The sequence below is a fragment of the Serinus canaria genome, chromosome 1 (assembly GCF_022539315.1).
Source record: "Serinus canaria isolate serCan28SL12 chromosome 1, serCan2020, whole genome shotgun sequence".
Classification (NCBI taxonomy): domain Eukaryota; kingdom Metazoa; phylum Chordata; class Aves; order Passeriformes; family Fringillidae; genus Serinus; species Serinus canaria.
The window spans coordinates 47,465,160-47,483,175 of record NC_066313.1 but is presented as its reverse complement, the minus strand read 5'-3'; the positions used below and the strand labels follow the sequence as shown (position 1 = coordinate 47,483,175).

General features: G+C 44.3%; 2 protein-coding genes across 2 annotated transcripts in view; one reads left to right on the top strand and one right to left on the bottom strand.

The window, feature by feature from the left end:
* Nucleotides 1–5,706: 5,706 nt before the first annotated feature.
* Nucleotides 5,707–17,797, top strand: N4BP2L1 (NEDD4 binding protein 2 like 1). Its single transcript, XM_030234263.2, is given in 6 exon segments — nucleotides 5,707–6,011; nucleotides 13,057–13,070; nucleotides 13,073–13,180; nucleotides 13,945–14,033; nucleotides 14,521–14,597; nucleotides 16,390–17,797. Coding segments are annotated over 6 exon segments (705 nt in total). The 3' UTR covers nucleotides 16,502–17,797.
* BRCA2 (BRCA2 DNA repair associated) overlaps nucleotides 16,523–18,016 on the bottom strand; it is a 35,246-nt gene continuing 33,752 nt past the window's right edge. Inside the window, 1 exon segment of the mRNA XM_050978457.1 lies at nucleotides 16,523–18,014. Coding sequence (XP_050834414.1) covers nucleotides 17,914–18,014 — 101 coding nt within the window. The 3' untranslated portion in view covers nucleotides 16,523–17,913.

Genomic DNA, 18,016 nt, shown 5'->3' with positions numbered 1-18,016 from the left:
AACATCAAGAACATCTGATAGCAGTATTTTCCTCTTAAATAATCAGATATTACAATATTGGGTAAGCAAATAAAAAATATTTTCACAAAATACTTAGGCCTACACCTGCTACCAATTTTTAGAAGCTATTTATTTATAATATTGCAATACAAACACTCTAGAGGCAGGATTTTTGCTTATGGTCCTGACTGGCTGTTTGTGTGGGTTTGTGTCCTAAGCTATTATCCAGAAATGTCCAGATTATTGATTAAATATTTACATACTAAAGAAACAGATGTGAAGAGCTATGTTCACTTCCTGGGAGAAAATGGTGAAATATGAAACTTCTTCTTTTTGGGCTTCAAGAAAGGAAAGACACATGCTAGCAAGTTATCCTTCCTTATTGTCTGTACCTTTATCTGGTTGCTGAGTCAAACAAACTAGTTTTTTCCCATCAGATTTACTCCCTTTGTATGTCTGCTCTGCTACTCCCCAAATTGTTTCAGTCTTCCTCTCCTGCTTGTCATGAGTGCAGCAGAAATGACCCAGAGCCCTGCATGTTTGTCACCCAGCCACTGTCTGCTGCCAGGAAACCCCAGTTTGTTATGCTGTCTTGCAGTCTAACACTCCACTGTGTCAGCTTGTGTTAGTTCTATGGAATATAGAATGAGAGCAATGCAGACTTTGCCACAAAAGAAGATTCCCCATCAGTGTTTGGCTTGTAAAAAGGCCTTGCACTGTCTCTGCAGGGCTTGGCCATTGAGAGCTCTGCTGGAGTGGGGAGATACAGCTGGAGTTTTATGTTGGGGGGTTTTTGTTTTGCTTTGTTTTAGTTCAGCATCTGAAATGAGTTAGGGAAAGTCCTGACGGCTGTTGGAGGGAGAGGATGAGACACCAGAGGTCAGATGGGTTTAGGCTGCTCTGGAGCTGGGATCTGCCATCTCAGACCAGGCTGATGCAATGGGTAACTGCTGCCCAAAGTGTGAAGTGCCCTTCCTCCCAGCCCTGCTCCAGATAGCAGCTCCAGCACTTGCTGGCTGACACGAAGGCTATCATTTAATTCACTAACCCCACAGCAAACAAATCAATACTTTCCTGCTGGACTGAGGCATTTAGATAAGCTACTGTAAGGTCCAGCTCAGTGCCAAGGCTGGGGCAAGGGAGCAGATGAGGTCGTGCTGCTGCAGATATGAGGAGGGGGACGTGCAGGGTGTCCTGTCTGGGCAGCAGTCAGCTCTGATATCAGGGGCCATGTATTCTGCAACCAAACCTTCAGGTGTGGAGCACTCTTTTAAGCTTTTACAAATGTAGGATGTTAGAAGAATTAAACCAAGAAAAGTATGTGGAAAGGAAGAAGCATGTCTTAGGGTTTTCAGTCAGCTCATGCTCACTGTCAGGCACAGGATACAGGGTAATGCAGACCCCACATGAGTATTCCAGTGCTTCCACAATGTCTGTATGCAGGCACTGTAAAAGATAGGTGAGTTTTCCTGATCAATGGTGCCCCTGGCTTTGAGGGATAACATTGTCTTTCCTCACCACAAAATAATTCCCCTCTGGTTCCTGATTAAAGCAGACTTGCCAAGAGTGATGTCCTAGAGTGGTTGTGAAACTGCTCAAGTGAACAACTGTAAATGTTGAAATGGATTTCATTCCTTCAAATGTCGGGGGGGGGAATAAAAAACTAGGAAAATTGAGACACTCCTACCAAAAAGATTTTAAAATCATAGGAAATCAAGGGAGAGCTAATATGATCATTTTGGTCCCTTTAGATTGGAAAGCAAACTGAGCATTACTGGCCAAGTGCAACTTAATCTGTTAGCCAGATGAACATGTTTCTGTATTCATGTTGTGTAAGGGTGTTTTTATTCCAATGGGAGGGTGAACCCTGTTCCTCTGGGAAAACACAGGGTTAATCTCAAGCTTTTGTGAGAGCTCCTTATTGCAGCATTGGCAGCACATCAGTATTTGTTCTGGAGATTAGGCAAGAGTTCCCAGTTTAAGAAATGTTGAGATCAGTGAAAACAGCATTATTTTGGTGCCTAGAAGTTCTCCTTAGACCAGGACTCACAGATGCCAGTGCAATACCAATGTGTCTGTTCAAGCATTTATCTGCAGGACTTCTGCAAGGCAGAAGCTGACATGTTTCTTTTTGAAGTACAGCAGCCAGTAACTCCCTGCAGGAATACTTCTTCCACAACAACCCTGAAGGGTGTGGTTTTGGTGGGACAAATCTCCTAATACCCCCGTGTTATCCTCCTTTCCCTGGCTGTGCTATTCCAAGCACTTCCCTTTGCCAGCTGTGATGCTTCTGAGTGAGGCAGTTCAGCTCTAACATCTAATGCATGAAGACATCCAAAATGTTTTTGATCTGTGCTATGGAACTGAAACAAATTGTCCTAGAGCCTGTGAGATCAGCAGGACATGGGCAAAAAAGCAGGAGTGTATAGCTGGGAGAAGCAGGACTGGTTTTTGGCTAAAATGAAAAAAAATTAATCTGAAGGATACAAAGCAGACTAAAGCAGTCTTCCAGTATTGCCACAGAAAATATCATCCCATGGTCAAACCTCTCCCAGTTGCTACTTTGATACACAGATAATAGTGAAAAATCTTACCTGTCCTTTGACATTTAGCCACTAATATTAAAAAAAGGAGGCATGAAAAAGTGCACAGAATTATGACCAGAAAAACTCACCTGCATTTTAGAGTGCTTACCAGGAAAACCTGGCTCAAAAAAATCATTCAAGCAGTGTCTAATTACCTGGGGGAATAAGTGCTGCCTGCAGCTCTGGTTTTGGAGCTCTCAAGAAAGAGCAATTGTGTTGCGCAGGTGCCTCATACTAACTCTGTCACATGAAAGCCTGTGAGGTCCTGAGTGCATGTAACAGGGGAAACAATGCACATTGTAACAAAAAAATTGAGATGTATCTGTACTATGGTGGTATTGGTTGAACAGCTGTTCATTATATAACATTTGTGATGTGTAGAGAAAAAAATCCACTCTTCTCCTTATTTTTCAGCTTTGAAGTGGTAAGGTCCTCACTGCCTCTAGTTATGACATCCAAGTTCTTATTTTCCTCTTTTGCTCTCTTTGCATTCTTTTATTTTTCCTTTGCTTTCTGCTGTCTACTTCTTCTCCTTTCTAACGTTTTAAGGAAATAACCAACGGCTGAGTATTAGAAACTTTAAAAAGCATTGGACCGACTCTTCTCAGTCTGAGGGCTGGGTTATCTGTTAAGTCTTTTTGCTGACTGTGCTGTTGAGGAACTTCAGCAGACCCTCTTCTTTTTTTTTTTTTTTTATTTCAGAAACTTCTCGCTTTAATCCCACCATGGAAGGACTTCAGTTGGCCACCAAGGATTTTAAATGTGAGGGATAACCTGGAAGAGAGAAACCACTGTAGGTTTTTTGGTATACACCTTTGGCCACCTCCCCCCCAATACTGCTCCCCAGGATCAACCTCTCTGACCACTTAATAATGATCAAAATTGAGATAACTTTGTGCATGGCAAAAGATCACTTTCTGAAGCCATTTGGGATTTACTCTTTATCAGTACATCTTCAAGTATGGTATAAAGAGATTCAGAGGGGAGACCAGAGGCATCTGTCACTATGGGGTGTGAGCTTCTGGCTGTGGTATTTCATTCACTTGTATCAGGACCCAGGATATTGGCACAGAAGCAGGCAATGATGCTCACCTGCAGGGAATGGTGCTTGTTACGTGTCTTAGCTGCCTCCTTCTGCCTTCACCCTCAGTCCTAATTGCACCCAGTCCCTTTCCAACCTCCGATGGTAAACATCTTCATCTGTCCTTCCTATTCACTCAAACAGGGGTGCACAACTTCCATTCTTTTCTCCTCAAACCAGCCTTTAGGCTTCCCCTCAGCTAGACTCATTTGGGAATTTGGGACTACAGAAACAAGAATATTTCACTAGGGAACTGATTCAAACATGCTGAAGGAAGGGTGTGTAGGGTTTGTAATAGACTGAGAAGATGTATAACTAGCACTGGTAACCAGTGATTTGATGTTTCTGTTAGTGGTGTTGGAAATGTTTATGTATGTAGAGATAAATCATAATTAATTATAAAGAGCAACCTCTGTCAATTATGAGGCTGGACACTTCCTTGTAGAGAGAGGGAGTGACAGCTGTTACCTCATTTAACAATAAAAGTGTGAGAAAAGATTAAGGAGAAGAAGGAAACTTGGTTGTGTCTACTTGTCAGAAATAATATTTCCCACTTGAGCAGCTTGCAGATCCAGAATATTTCTCAATTTATTCTTTGATCTCCTCTTCCTCACATTTCCCTGCATTTATACATGAGCTGAAGAGCCAGGACTTGACTGAACTCCTGTTGAAACTCCACCATGGTCAAATTTGTCAATGTGTCTCCACTTTCTATTTAAATACTGCATCTACATGAAAGCAGTTAACAATGTATGTATTTCTAAATGTTGTACCACTGGCGAAATTTTCTGGCTGCACTGTTTGAATGCATCTCCCATGGACATGTGTGTGTCCTCCTTGGCTGGAAGTGTCCTGCTCTCCTACCAGCAGAACATTATATGAAATGTAAAGGGGAGGGGAAATGGAGTTCATACTCCCCCAACCACAGCTTCAGACTTCTGTGTTGTACAAGTGCCAGCAGACAAGTTAGTTTGATTTCAGGAAAATGTCACTCAAGGATTAATACTGTCTTCCTACTTCTATTTATTGAGTGAGAAATCTGAATGCCTCTCTTTTCTGTTACTGAATCCCAGCCTCTCAGAATGCTTGAAATAAAAATAGTTTTCAAAATCTCACTGTTCTCTTGTATGGGCAAGTAATGTTTCATCTCTTAGTAGAGTGTTGCCAGTTTAACTTTACTTTAACCCCCCTCCCCAGTGTCTGAATTTCACATTTTCTGTCTCTTCTTTCCTGCCGCATTTTCCCCACTTGCTTCAGTTAGCGTTGGTGTGCCATGTCCCTGGGGAGCTAAGCTTTCTCCCTGTGTGTGAACACTCTCTTTAGCACTATTTGGAGCCTCAGAACCTAAAGCTCCAGCATTGAGATTTGGTGGTGGTGTGGGCTTGGGGCATACCTGGATGTGGCTCCTAACCAAGCTGGGCATGATGCTGTGTGTAGCTCTGAGAAGGGAGGGTGTGATACCACTCCAAATATTTTTGGTTTTATTGCAAACTGCAATTTCGTTGGCTTCTTCGGCGAGCAAGTTAATGGAAATCAGGTTTTCTTTAGAGGAGAGAAATCTTTAAAATTCCCTTTACTTTCTCTTATGATAATATGTTCGAAAAAGAAAATAATTAGGATGGTGGAGTGAGCATTTGTTCAGCGCTGGGCAGTTCTTTAGCTTCATCCCCTTGGCATTCTTGTTGCTTCTGTGGTTGAAGAGGACTCCGGTACCTCGTTGCTACGAAAGGGACGGGCGGCGAAGAGGTCTCTGTGCACACCTGGTGTCCTGTAACCAGCCCCACTTCTCTTTGGGGCTTGGATGATTCATTCCCTTTCGGCCCTGCCCTCGCTATACACAGGCAGCACCTGGGACTGGAATTTGGGGAATAATCCTGACTTTAAATAACTGGAGATGGTATCTCGGGCCAAAGTTCTGAGTCTACAGCGAGTGCCGTAGCTGAGCGCTTTGGCTGTGCAGCCGCAGACGCCCGTCCTTGCCCGAGTCTCCGCTCCCGGCAGCTTTCGGTTTCGCGGGGCAAAGTCTCGGCCGCCCGGGCCATGGAGGGACGCGGGATCCCGCCCGGCCCCGCCCGCGGGGGCCGAGGGCCGCGGGGCCGGGGTCGCGGCGGGGCCCGGGGCCGGGGCCGGGCTGCGCAGCGGCTGCCCCGGGCTCCCCATCCCGGGCCGGCCCCGGCCCCGGCCCCGGCCCCCCGCCCCGGCGGGCCCGGCCCCGCGGGGGCCGTGGAGGAGAGGCTGCTGCAGGCCCTTGGGGGGCTGAGCCTGGGGCCCCCGCGGGGCGGCGGCGGCGGGAGGCTGGTGCTGCTGCGGGGGCTGCCGGGCTCCGGCAAGAGCACCCTGGCCAGGTAAGCGGCTCCCGGCCCCGGGGCAGGAGGAGCGGCCGGGGACAAACGGGGCGATGCTTCGGGAGCCCGTGTGCCCGCCCGGCACTCGCTGCTGACCCGCCGGGGCAGGGCTGGGCTGGGCTGGGGACGGGATGAGCGGGACCCCCGAGGGAGCCTTGGCTGAGGGCAGCCGCCCGGAACCCCCCGGCTCCAGGCCCTCTCCAGGCTGCGCTGTCCCCGGCACCTGTGGCCGTGTCTGGGTGTCCTGCCCGTGGGACTCTGCGAGCTCCTGTTCCGAGCGAGCGGTACCTACAGGGATGCTTCTGGTGAGATGGACTGATCACCCCGACTAGGGCAGTACATGTTCCTTTTCTCAAAAGTGTCAGATTGATGGTGGTGGTGGTTTTCTTTTTCCTTTTTTTAATTTTATTTTTTGGTTGTTTGGTTTGGTTTTGTTGGGTTGGGTTTTTTTTGTGATTTGGGGTTTTTTTTTTTTGTTTAATCATGAACATGGTAGAAAACTTCCTCTCTCTGGCTGAAAATTGGCAACTCTGACTTCTGTTTTTGTAATGTCCCACACTCCTGGTCAGAGCTTTAGCAGTGTGTACAGTGAGTAGAGGAGACCACTCTGTGCTCCAACATCTCAAAGGCTGATTGTAAATAGGTAGAAAAACACAGCGGGGAGTTCTGGGAAGCAGCACCACAGTCGGTGTGACTGTGGCAACTGTAGTTTGATATCACAAAATCTCACAGAATGGTGTCACACAGCTGCCAGTGCCACCCACTCTATCAAAAGAAGAACATTCCGTCTTCTTACTCTGCTGTGCTGAGGAACCTGTGCTGGGATCATGGGCTGTCACAGGAAGGGCTCTGCTGTGAGAGGCGGCAGCATGAAGCTGTGTGATACACTGGGTTCATCTGCAGTTTCCTATTCCCAGTACAGCACTTCCCTATCCCACTGGGCCTTCTGTCTCACTGCACTTTGGCAAACAAAGCTCTTTTATAAATTGCCAAATGCCATGTTTTGCTCACACCCAAAAACCAGACCTCTCCCTTAAGAGGCCGTGTAAGTGTGGGCCTGCTCCTTCAGGGGGATTTGGGTCTTCTCACAGCACAGTAAGAACATAAATGTTTGGGGGCATATTCTCAGGCAGTGCAAGTAACTGTACTTACCTGTACTTTTTAGGTCAAAACACAAGGTTGGTTGTTAATGGCACATTTACAAAATCAGTTGTAGGTATTGTTGTAGTAGTCCTCTGTGAGATGGAGAGTGAGTATCTTACTGTTTCTAGCCTCTCTTAATCGCATAATTATGTTTAGCTGTTCAGCAACACACAGATCAAAAAGCAGCATTTAGTACCTCTCCTTAACCCTGTCCAGCTTGTGAAGGACTGTACTGAGAGAATTTTGCTGTTCTCACACTGCATAGCTTTTGGGTATTGGCAAATGCTATGTGCTGCACAAGGGAAAGTTTGCAAAAAGTGACTGCAACAGATCTCAGTGCGAGATCCCACTGGAGGAGGAAGGTGGTTGTTTATTGTCAAAAGTACTCCGTAAACTCATTTTCTAAGTTCAAGTTTATTTTCTCAGATTTTATTCACTCACAATATCACAACTTAATGCTTGCAAGCATCAAGATGAATGTGCTCATGTGGTCTGCCCAAAATCAGAGCAGACAAGGACCATAAGCTGTCTCATCCTCGCTTTCTCTGCTGGGTTGCTCTCAGTTGGTGGTGACAGGGTAGGTTTTGGGCAGGTCTGCTGTGCTATCTCCAGCCAACAGCTCCTATATTGCCATTCTTTTTGCGTGTGAATTCTGCTTACTTGGTATTTTATGAATCTTAGGTGGATTTTTTTCCCCATTATATTCATTTCCCCATGTCTTCATCATCTGCCCCTCTTGGAACAAAGGGAAGGAAACAGGTGTGGAGAGGCTGGTGCGACCTACTGGCCATCCTCCTGCTCTCAGAGCACGAATTTTCCTGTGGCAGATCACCACTGCTGGGCCTCAGCTGAGTGCTGGCCTTGGGGGGCTGTAGACAGCACCTCTCCCAGTTTTATTGCTGTTAATGATCTTGGCTGTCGGTGGATACCATTGTTTTAGCCTTTGTTCTGTTCTTTCTTCTGATGCTTTCACACATATCTGCATTAATTCTTTCTTCAGATCAGCCAGTATTTCTCTGTTTCTATCACAAATTCTACATCTTTAGAGTGCCCATGAGTCACAAACCATGAATCTTATCACTGGTGGGACAGCAACCCAGTGATAACTCCAGTCAAAAGGCCCCTTTTCTATTCGTCACACAATCTTGGATCCATGGCTTGTTTCCCCGACCTTTCAATGTCACTTAGCAGAGTTTGGATACAGCTTTGTAAGCTTCAGTTATGGCACTTCTGTTAAAATTATTTCCTCATCCTGGTTGCTCCCAGCTCACAGCATCCCTACATTGGCATGGATCAGTTGAGGTTTGGTTTTTGGTTTCTGGTAAAGACAGTGGAGGACCCACGTGTGACACACTGAGTCGTCAAGCCAGGACGAGGAGTTGCTCTGCTCACCACCAAGCTTCACACCTTTCCAGCAGCTTCACTGTTCAGGATGAGCTTCCCTGAACCACCTATTTCAGGTGGCCCCAGCTACCTGCCTTTAACCTTTCACTGAATGTCACAGAAGTGTGAAGGAGAAGGGGCAGCTGGGAGTCACATCTCCATCAGCCTCCTTCAGGCGAGCTGGACGTGCTGCTCCTCAACACATTGTCCTTGGCTTCACAGTGCAGGTTTGTGATCACACTGAGGCAGCTGCTAAGAAAAAGGTTATCTGAAGTGCAGTGGCAGCTATACTTCCAGATGCCTTCAGAATTTGCCTCCAGAATTTAAGTGAGCCACATACAAGCTCATACCTGCTTCCCCAGCAAACTGCATTGCACAGTAGCTGCAGTTCCAGCTCTTTGGTAGCACATTGCTGTGCTGCACAGCTCAACTAACGCCTGACCCTTTATCCAGCAGTTTAATTCAAGCTCTATAGGCTGGGCATGATCAAACTTGTAACTTTGCAGCCACAGCTGTTGATTTATTTCTCAAAATGAGCTTGTTCTTGTACTATCTTAAAAAGCACAGAACGAGTATTCTTTCAGAACAGGAGGGGAAAAAATGCACTGGCACTGAGGCATCACTGCTTGGCACAATCTGTGTCTTCTCCAGTTCTCTCTGCTGCTGTTATCCAGTTTACCCCAGCACCTCCAGTCCTGGGCCAGCTGTTCCCAGCGTTCCCAGCACCTGACCCCACTGCAGCACTGCAGCTCTGACGGGTTCATGGACTTCAGCTCTTGCAGCTCCTGCCTCTGCACAGCATTGCCCTGTAAACATTTACCTTTGCCTGAAACCACTTCAGGTGAGTCTCCTCAGTGCCTTGATCAAATAGGACACGAGCCTGCTGCTTTAGGAGTCAGAGCTGTGGTTGGACCCCCCGGGGGTGAGACACAAAGGCACGGCTGCGCTCTGCCAGCAGCACCTGGCAGCTCGGCCAGGCAAAGCCCTCGGGGCACCAGGAGTTGTTCCAACGCAATAGAGAGTGGCAAGCGCTGGGCATTGCCACTCCAGATCTCACAGTCCTGCTTTCCTGCTGGAACGAAAGGCTTTTAGACACCTCTGAAATGCCGCAGGACCCTTAACATTTGGAAGAGTGGCCAGAGGAAGTGGTTGCATATGGTGCCGGTACATATATGTTCTGGTCTCTGATATTCCATTCTGTGGCCTTCTGAGCACTGAAAATGTTTATTCCAATCTGCTATCAAAAATTAATTTATTTTCAAGTTGTCTGATGGAAAAGTATGAAAACCTATGGATACAACATGCATTATGCTCTACCCTTTGCTAAAGAAAGGTTTGCTGCTGTTTCAGAACCTACAGAAGATAAGAAAGTAAAAAAAGAATGAGGGATGTTTCCTCTGCTTAATATAAGTCTCCTTAAACCCTTTTCTTCTCACCCCTCTACAAGATGAAGGAGGTACCATATCCACTGCAAGATGAAGACATGTAGTACTGTGCAATTATGTGTCCAAAGCAAATTAATACTGAACTTTTCAGACATGCTGCCTGTCCCAATGCAGTGCTTCCAATTCAGTGGCTTCTTTAAAAAATGCAAACATGACTCCTATGTGTCCTTTGATCTTGAAAAGAGATTGCATTTTTCTTTTCCTCCTTAGTAAGCTTTATGCTTACTTTGTAAGTGTGCTTATCTATCAGCAGTGGGCAATTTTCTTTTTACAGGGCAGTTCAAGATTTATTCATAAATAACCGTGGTCACAAGCCCTCCCATTTTGCAGAGCTGGTTTGTATTTTTCTAAAATACAGGCATTTTAATTGCTTCCAGTGATTAAGAGCATGATGTGATTATGCAGGACCTTTCTTCTAAACTAACCTGAGGTCCTGTGAAGATTGTGGAAGGCTGATTTAGTAAGGAACACATGAAAGGGTTCTTGGTGCCCTCTGGAATGATAAGGGAGAGAAGAAATAGGAGTTTTGTCAGCTTTGTGGGCAATATGGAAGGGATTACAGAAAACAGCTGTCAACTTCAGCCACATTTTGGTTGTTTTGGAAAGCTAAAAGTTAAAACCAGCAAAATAAACAGAAGGTGAGCCAGCCATCTTTTTCCCACTTCATGTTTTCTTATGTTGTTGTTAGCAGGAGCTCATTTGGTATGAATATAGCAAATGTTACAGTAATTCATAGCTCTCAGCTCATTTTGTCCCACATTTTTCCTCCTTTGAAATACAAGTTTAATCTGCTTTAGTTATTGATGTGAGGACCATAGACTGAGCTCACAAATATTCACTATAGTTTAGATTGCTTAAATCTTAATATCAAAGCTCTTAGGGCTGAAAATTCAGTAAAGTATGTGCTAAGAAAATGGATTTTAAAATTTGCACTGGTTAAGAACATTTTAAAAAGAAATACTGAGCAAGAAAAAAAAATAGTCTTGAGATCTTTTATTAATGTGCACATTTTATGTGCCTATTAGTAGCTAAAGGGAAAACACATATTTTAGCAGTCAGTTTTTTAGAGAAGAAATTGCAATGAGTAAAGCAGTGGGAAAGGTGAGGTTCTGAATCATAGGGAGACCTGAATATATCAAGTTATCCACGGCAGTAACCAGATAAGCATTAGATGTTGCTTTGCTTTTCATAATAAGAATTTTTGCCCGAGGCCAAAATTAAAGCAACAAAATTTTACCATTTGCTAACAGTTTAAAACATGATTTTTCTTAAATCACTTTGCCCAGCAGTAATTTTGTGAATAAAACATCCCTTTGGGGCTAGAAGACTAGGACAGGTAGGTGCTGGAATGATGCATTACAGGGGGCACAGCCCAGTCCTGGCTCCATCAGCACTGAGTCACTGCTGGCTGGGGTGGACCCCCCCACAAAATAATCTTAATTAATCAGCAGAGGGTAGAAGTTTCAGTGGAGACAGAGCAAAGTCAGAAGCTGACCTTTATTCAGCTAAATGCACCCTGCAGTCCTAGTGAAGAGCTGCTGTTTGCAGGGAGATGAGGGTACAACTGGTAAGTAAATGGTTGGAGCAGAGCTGGGTGACAGAATTAAGGGTTTTTTTCTGCCTGTGTGCCTGTTCTGCTGCTGATAACCTGGAGACACCTTTTCCCTTGCTCTTGCCCATGTAGATAAGACACTGAGAAATGGTTATTTCGCAACTTGTGGGGATGGAGGGAGAAGTGTTTATGAGGAAGGCTGAAATGACTCACAGGGGCTGGAGACCATGTGTGGTATGATACAGAAGGGCAGCAGCAGTCATGTCTGAGAGACACAGGCTTTCTTGATTGACCTTTCTGTCTTTTCCCAAGACATTCCAGGCCTTGGGGGGACAGGAAATAGTGGGATGATGCCATGGGCTCTCCCTGACTTCTTGCAGAGACTCTCGCCTCCCCTAACTCTTCTCTGATTGATTAATAGAAAGACAATTCTATATCTATGGACACAAAAAATTCTGGATTAGACACAAATGGGAGCACAATCATACGTTAAGAGTTGGTTGGCTTTTTTTTGGTTTTTTTTTTTTTGTTTTTTTTTTGGTTTTTTTTTTTTGGTGGTCTCTAAGGACTGGCAGAGGGATGCTTCATATTTAAACCTCCACACAAGACAGCACTACCTTCTACCTCCAAGAGCCAGTGCTGCCTGTGAGGCTGCTGGTCAGTGTCCAGCAGGACACACAGTTGCTCCCCATGGCATCCCTGGCCTGCAGGAGCACTGCTGGGGGACACACACCCGTGTGAAGGGAAGTGGGATTGCCCAGTGCCACTCCCCACTGCAGTCTGCTTTATGGATCTGCAAATTTGTTTATAAAATATTTTTTATACTCAGATTTGTTTGGAAAATTTGTTTAAAAGCTGAAGCTATGAAAATTACTCAACTCTACAAGAGGAGGTTTAAGTGGAATAGAGACAAGTGACAAGAACCATAAAATTATATAAATTAACACAAAATATAGGCTTATCATTCAAATACTTGTTTGCAAATTAAAATTCTAAATAAGTGCTACCTGGTTTACAGCCAAGAAAACCCCCTCAAACCAAACTCATGGTTCTCTGGACCATCTTTACTAAATAACAAATCCTTCCTCCTCGTTATCTTCAGAAATCTCTGTAGCAAAACTCCTATAGTCAAATTGTCTTTGGACACCAACTTCCATGCCTGGATAAGCACGTTTGGGCTATTGTTTTTTGTTTTATTTCCTCTCTTTAAGGTCCTGCTTTCTCAGATAACTCAGAAAGAGAGCTAAATATATTAATAAGATTAAAGACTCAGATGTTGGTAGTCCAGTGTAGATTTCTCTGCTGAATTAAAGATATCAAGGCCACACCTTCAGGCTCCATTCCTTTCTTCCTACGTGTCCATCTACTGATTGTAGTACTTCCAGATCCTTTAAATTGGGATTTTTCAAATAAAGCACTGTGTGTATTTGCAGAGCACTCAAATAGCTCATGGCTTAATGGTCTCTGTTAAAAGGTGTCACCTGGTACTAACCCTTTTTTCATCTTTTTCTTTTCCTTGCAGACAGCTGAAACGTGACAACCCGGTGCTGTAGTCCTTAGTACTGATGACTTCTTTATTGAAAATGGTGTCTACATCTTTGAGCCTGACTTCCTAGAGGATGCACACAAGTGGAACCAGAAAAGAGGTGACTGAACTCTATCCAGGGGCCGTGCAAAATAGTTTTGGATTTCAGGCTGTCTTTAAACTTAGCCCCCAGATTAAAATACCTCAAGGTGGTGTCATACACTGTAGTTAATGGAGCGTTGGCTACAAATACATTTACTACTTCTGAATTGATTTCTTCTGACTTATGAAAGGGAAATTTGTAAATGAAAACATATTGGAGGTTGGTTAATGTTATTTTAGAGGAGGCACTGCTGAATCTTGATGCCCTTCAGACACCAGCCCAGCAGCTGCTCCCTGCAGTACAGGCACTGCAGCCTTCACCTCTAACTTCTTAGGTGTCTGTCCTGACCTGGAAGGTGAAGAGAATATAATGATAGACAGAAAGGAAACTTGCAGGCTGGGTTTAAGTTTGAGAATTAAACAACCCACGTCTTTACTCAATGTACCGTGCTTTTGTGACTGTGCTCTGAAGGAGTTTGTAGGGATGACGATGAGATCTCATACTTTGGGATGATGTAACAGGGATCTCCTGCAAACGACAGTAATTTTTGGCTGTTGTAAGTATGTTCTAGAAGAGCTTCAGATCAGCCAGAGGCTGCACCACCTCTTCCAGGAGAGCTGCTGTGCACTGGCCTCGGCTCTCACTTGGGTGGTTGGTACAAACCCAGGTCTGGTGGGGAGCCAAGTGTGTGAGCAGTGGGCAAAGAAAGAACACTGTAGGCTAGTAAGGCCTGGCTCTGTTATTTAATATATTTTAGCTTTACTTAATGTGTTACATTGCAGCACGCAAAGCAATGAAGAATGGGAAAAGCCCGGTTATTATTGATAACACCAACATCCATGCTTGGGAAATGAAGCCGTATGTGATGATGGTAGGGGAAGCTCTGATTTATTGCTTTTATATGCCTAGCTGTGACATTTACAGGTTGATCTGACTGAAAAAGTACTTTACATGGCTAAAAATATTTACTTCATTTTTCTCGTTCCCTAATTGTAGTTAAGGATGAATATTGTGATGAAGTAGGGGCAGAGGTGCCAATGTAGTTATTTAGCTGGTCAGCTTTGTAACTCAAAAGACTGAAAAGATTAATGGCCTTTGAACCTGCCCTTCTACTTCTTGGTGATGAGGGCATCATACTCTTCCCCAGTAGTGACATGGATTGAACAGTTCCCAAACTATTTGTTGACAAATATATCAAGATGTGATTTGTAATTGTAGTTCATGATTTGTAATTGTAGTTCATGAAAAACACACCATACAGAGTCTTTGAAGACGCATTGGCGTCTCTTGTCAGGAGTTCTGGCAGAGGTGGCAATTCTTTAAGTGCAGTTTCATAATGCCATCTTTGTGTCCTTTAGGCACATGAAAACAGATATGAAGTTACATTCCAAGAACCGGATACACCCTGGAAGTTCAATGTTCAAGAACTGGCAAGGTACATAGTTTTCTCTTCGCTGGAACTGACAGCTTCTCTCATTTTGTTGACATGCTCTCAGGTCAGCCTTCTTCCTATTCATATAAGGAATATGTAGCCTGGTAAATGACAACAGAGGGATTGTTGTGGAAAATTTCCATTCCTGACTACCTGGTCTGTAGTGAATTCAGCCCTGAAAGAGCATGAAGTGAGTCAGGCAGTAGAAAAGGCAGCAAGCCCTGAAGCATGTCTTTGTGCTGCAAGTCTGATGGGGCAGGAGCCCTGATTTTCATTTTGTATTTTGAGCAGCAGTCTCTTTTGTTTGGGCACAAACTCAAATCTAAGCACTATAGCCAATATTGAGACTTCTGCCCTTAAGAATCTAACCATAACAGATGCTGTCCTGCTGCAGCATGGAGGGATGGTAAGTGTGGGTAAGAAACAGGGTTCTAGAGAATCTTTGTCAAGATCTTAACACACACACACACACACACACACACACACACACACACACACAAATGATATAATACTCTGCAAATTGCAGTAGGATATAGAGGCAGCTGAATGTGGCTCTAAGAATGTTATTTTGACCAGTGACTGCAGGGTTAATGGCTGTAGTCACTGTAAAATTTAGTGCAGGCTGACTTCCTAGCCTTTAGCCAGCCTGATGTGAAGTGAGATACAGGGAGCAGTGCTCTCCCAGCTACCAAATCCAGAAGATAAGATATGCTTAGTGCAAGATAACAAGGCATGGGCACTCATTGCAATGGGTGGATTTGTCTTCTACCAGCCAGGAGCTCTAGTCAAAAATTAATGCTGCTCCTGTTGGTGTATGATGGACACAAATGGCAGAGGGCCAAGGCCCAGAGTGCTCGTGGCTGCAGGGGGAGGCAGGACATGGCAGATGATGGTTCAGGCCTGGGGACAGGTGGGGGCACCACCAGCCTGAGCTGACAACCAGCTCTGGCCTCAGCAGCACCAGCCATTGGTAGGGGAGCACTGCAGGGGCACAATCTGATCATTCCTTGTAGGCAGAGCTACTCTGCCTACAAGGAATGAATAATAATAATAAAATATGTTTTATTGCATATTTGACACACATTGACTTTTCACAGCAGCATTGTAAAGATAATTCACAAGCACAAGCTGCACCTTAACAGCACTAAATGGCAACCCCAAAGATACTCAGGGTTTGCAAACTCACAAACAGAAATTCCTGGTGGTCTTTGGGAAGATAATTCCTGCTAAGTTATGGAGCGCTCATGGCTGGTGCTACTCTGGCTACTCTATTCAGAAAGCCCTGCATGTTTGAGCATTGTGTTCCTCTCCCTCTCAACCTTATTATTTATGAGTCTACCTTGGAGCCTGAGCCACATCACGTGTGATGTTTCCCTACTTGCTCTCAAAGCACAGCAGTTTGTGACCTCTGTCCTTGCTGCTGCATGTCTGGGCTGGCTGCAGCCCTTGGTCGTCTATCTCCAGCTGAGCAGAAGCTCACTGAGGCCAACAAGCTGCTAGTGCTTAAAGACAGCAACACTTGTATAAAATACCACACAGGTCTTCTGCACTTATTTTGGACATTTGTCAACTCCCTATGTCCCGTCTGCCTCCCTGAAAATATTTGTGTTATGTATTTCAGCAGTCACAATATTATTCCTAAGAAGTAGGTGGAAGTGAACAATAATTTGTTACAAAAGCCCAGAAAGAGATCAGTGGAGACCTGAACCGTTATGCTGAACCTTTCAGGGACTTCACAGTCCCTATAGCACAGGCAGTTAAATCCTTGTGTTTTCTGTTACTGTTGACTCTACAGAAGAAATATTCATCATGTCCCTCGGGAAAAGATACAACGGATGAAAGACCAATACGAGCACAATGTTACCTTCCACAGTGTTCTCCGGTCTGAAAAACCAAGCAGGGAATGAGGGAAGCTACACTGGGACATGTGCAGCTTATGGGACAGGTCCCCATCCCACCCACCTTTCTGCCTTCCCAAGGAGGAGACCTGGCATGGCACGTACGAATGTGACATTTAACTGAAGATGTGCATTCCTTGGTGTTTTAATTATCAGGGTACAAGAGTCTCTAGTTTTACATTGTTTTCTAAACTGTTTTTTATTCTTGTGTTTTTCTACTACATTTCTAAATTACTTTTATTTCTTACAAATCTTTAAATGGCATTGGACCATGATCTCACAGCAATATGTGACCACTGTAAGAGCACTGTACTCAGTACAAAATGTACTCCGTCTCATCCCTCTTCCTCCATGAAAATCCATCCAGGCATATGTGAAATGCACTGGGCTCTACCCCATGCCACATTTTGGTTGGTTTTTTCTGCATCAGAGTCTGACACTAGCAGTAAACATTCCTAACATATTTCTGTCTTAAGGCCATTGTGGCCAATTCATTCCCCACACAATGGCATTTCTTGCCATTTTGATGCTTTATATCTGACTGTATAAACTTTTTGTATCTACTTCTTGCCTACAGCATTATTATAACTTTCAGAGGCAAAGTGAATGATGGCAAAAGTAGCTCAACAGATTTTAGCAATATCTGATGTTGCTCCCTCTCTCCCCTGACTGGATTCATGCTGCTCTTACCTCACAGACAAACAGCTTCTCCAGCCTGCAAGCAAAACACTTCAACAAAGCAAACTTAGCTCTTCATCTTGCCAAGACATAGGAGTTGCCAAGATGGAGAGGCTCCTAAAATGAAACATTAGTGTTAGGCTTGTGCGTGTTAACTCCCAGGTGGGAAAAGGGCTACAGGAGCAGCTCTGAGCAGCTGAAGCAGAAACACAGACCAAGGAGCTCTTTAATAATAACTCTGCGTGGCATTTTGCTGTGAATCAAATAATCAATAGCTGTTCTTTAAACCTCTTTAGCGCTATATGGACAGTCTGAGGAGAAAAGTACAAGAACTGTGCCAGAATAGCAGAGCAACATTTCAGAATTAAAGTGTTCTGTTTACTGAAAATAAGAGAACTCTTTATTATGCCCTGTGCCACTTTGGACAGCCAAACAACTATTCTAATGTTGCAGAGGGTAACAAAACTGATGGCTTTAGACTGAAACAAAGATCCTGCTGTAATAAAAGAACACAGAATCAATGGCTTACAAAATGTCATCAAACCCTCAGCCACACTGATGTTATTGTACAATACATCTTTGTGAGAAGTGTTTACATACTAAACTTCAAACTATTTTGCAAATGAAGTGTTATTTAATGAGTCTGTTTTTGTAATAGAACTTTATTAAATACAATCAAGTTTTAAAGTACAAAGTGTAAAAATAATTTGAATTTGAAATATATACAATACTGTACATGTGTATTAGCAGCATTTTTGGGATTTTGGTCTTTGTAGCATTCTGTGGGCTGGTAATGAGTCTTCATGTTCCTTTGGGGCCTCAGCTACTTCAGAACTGCTTTTGATG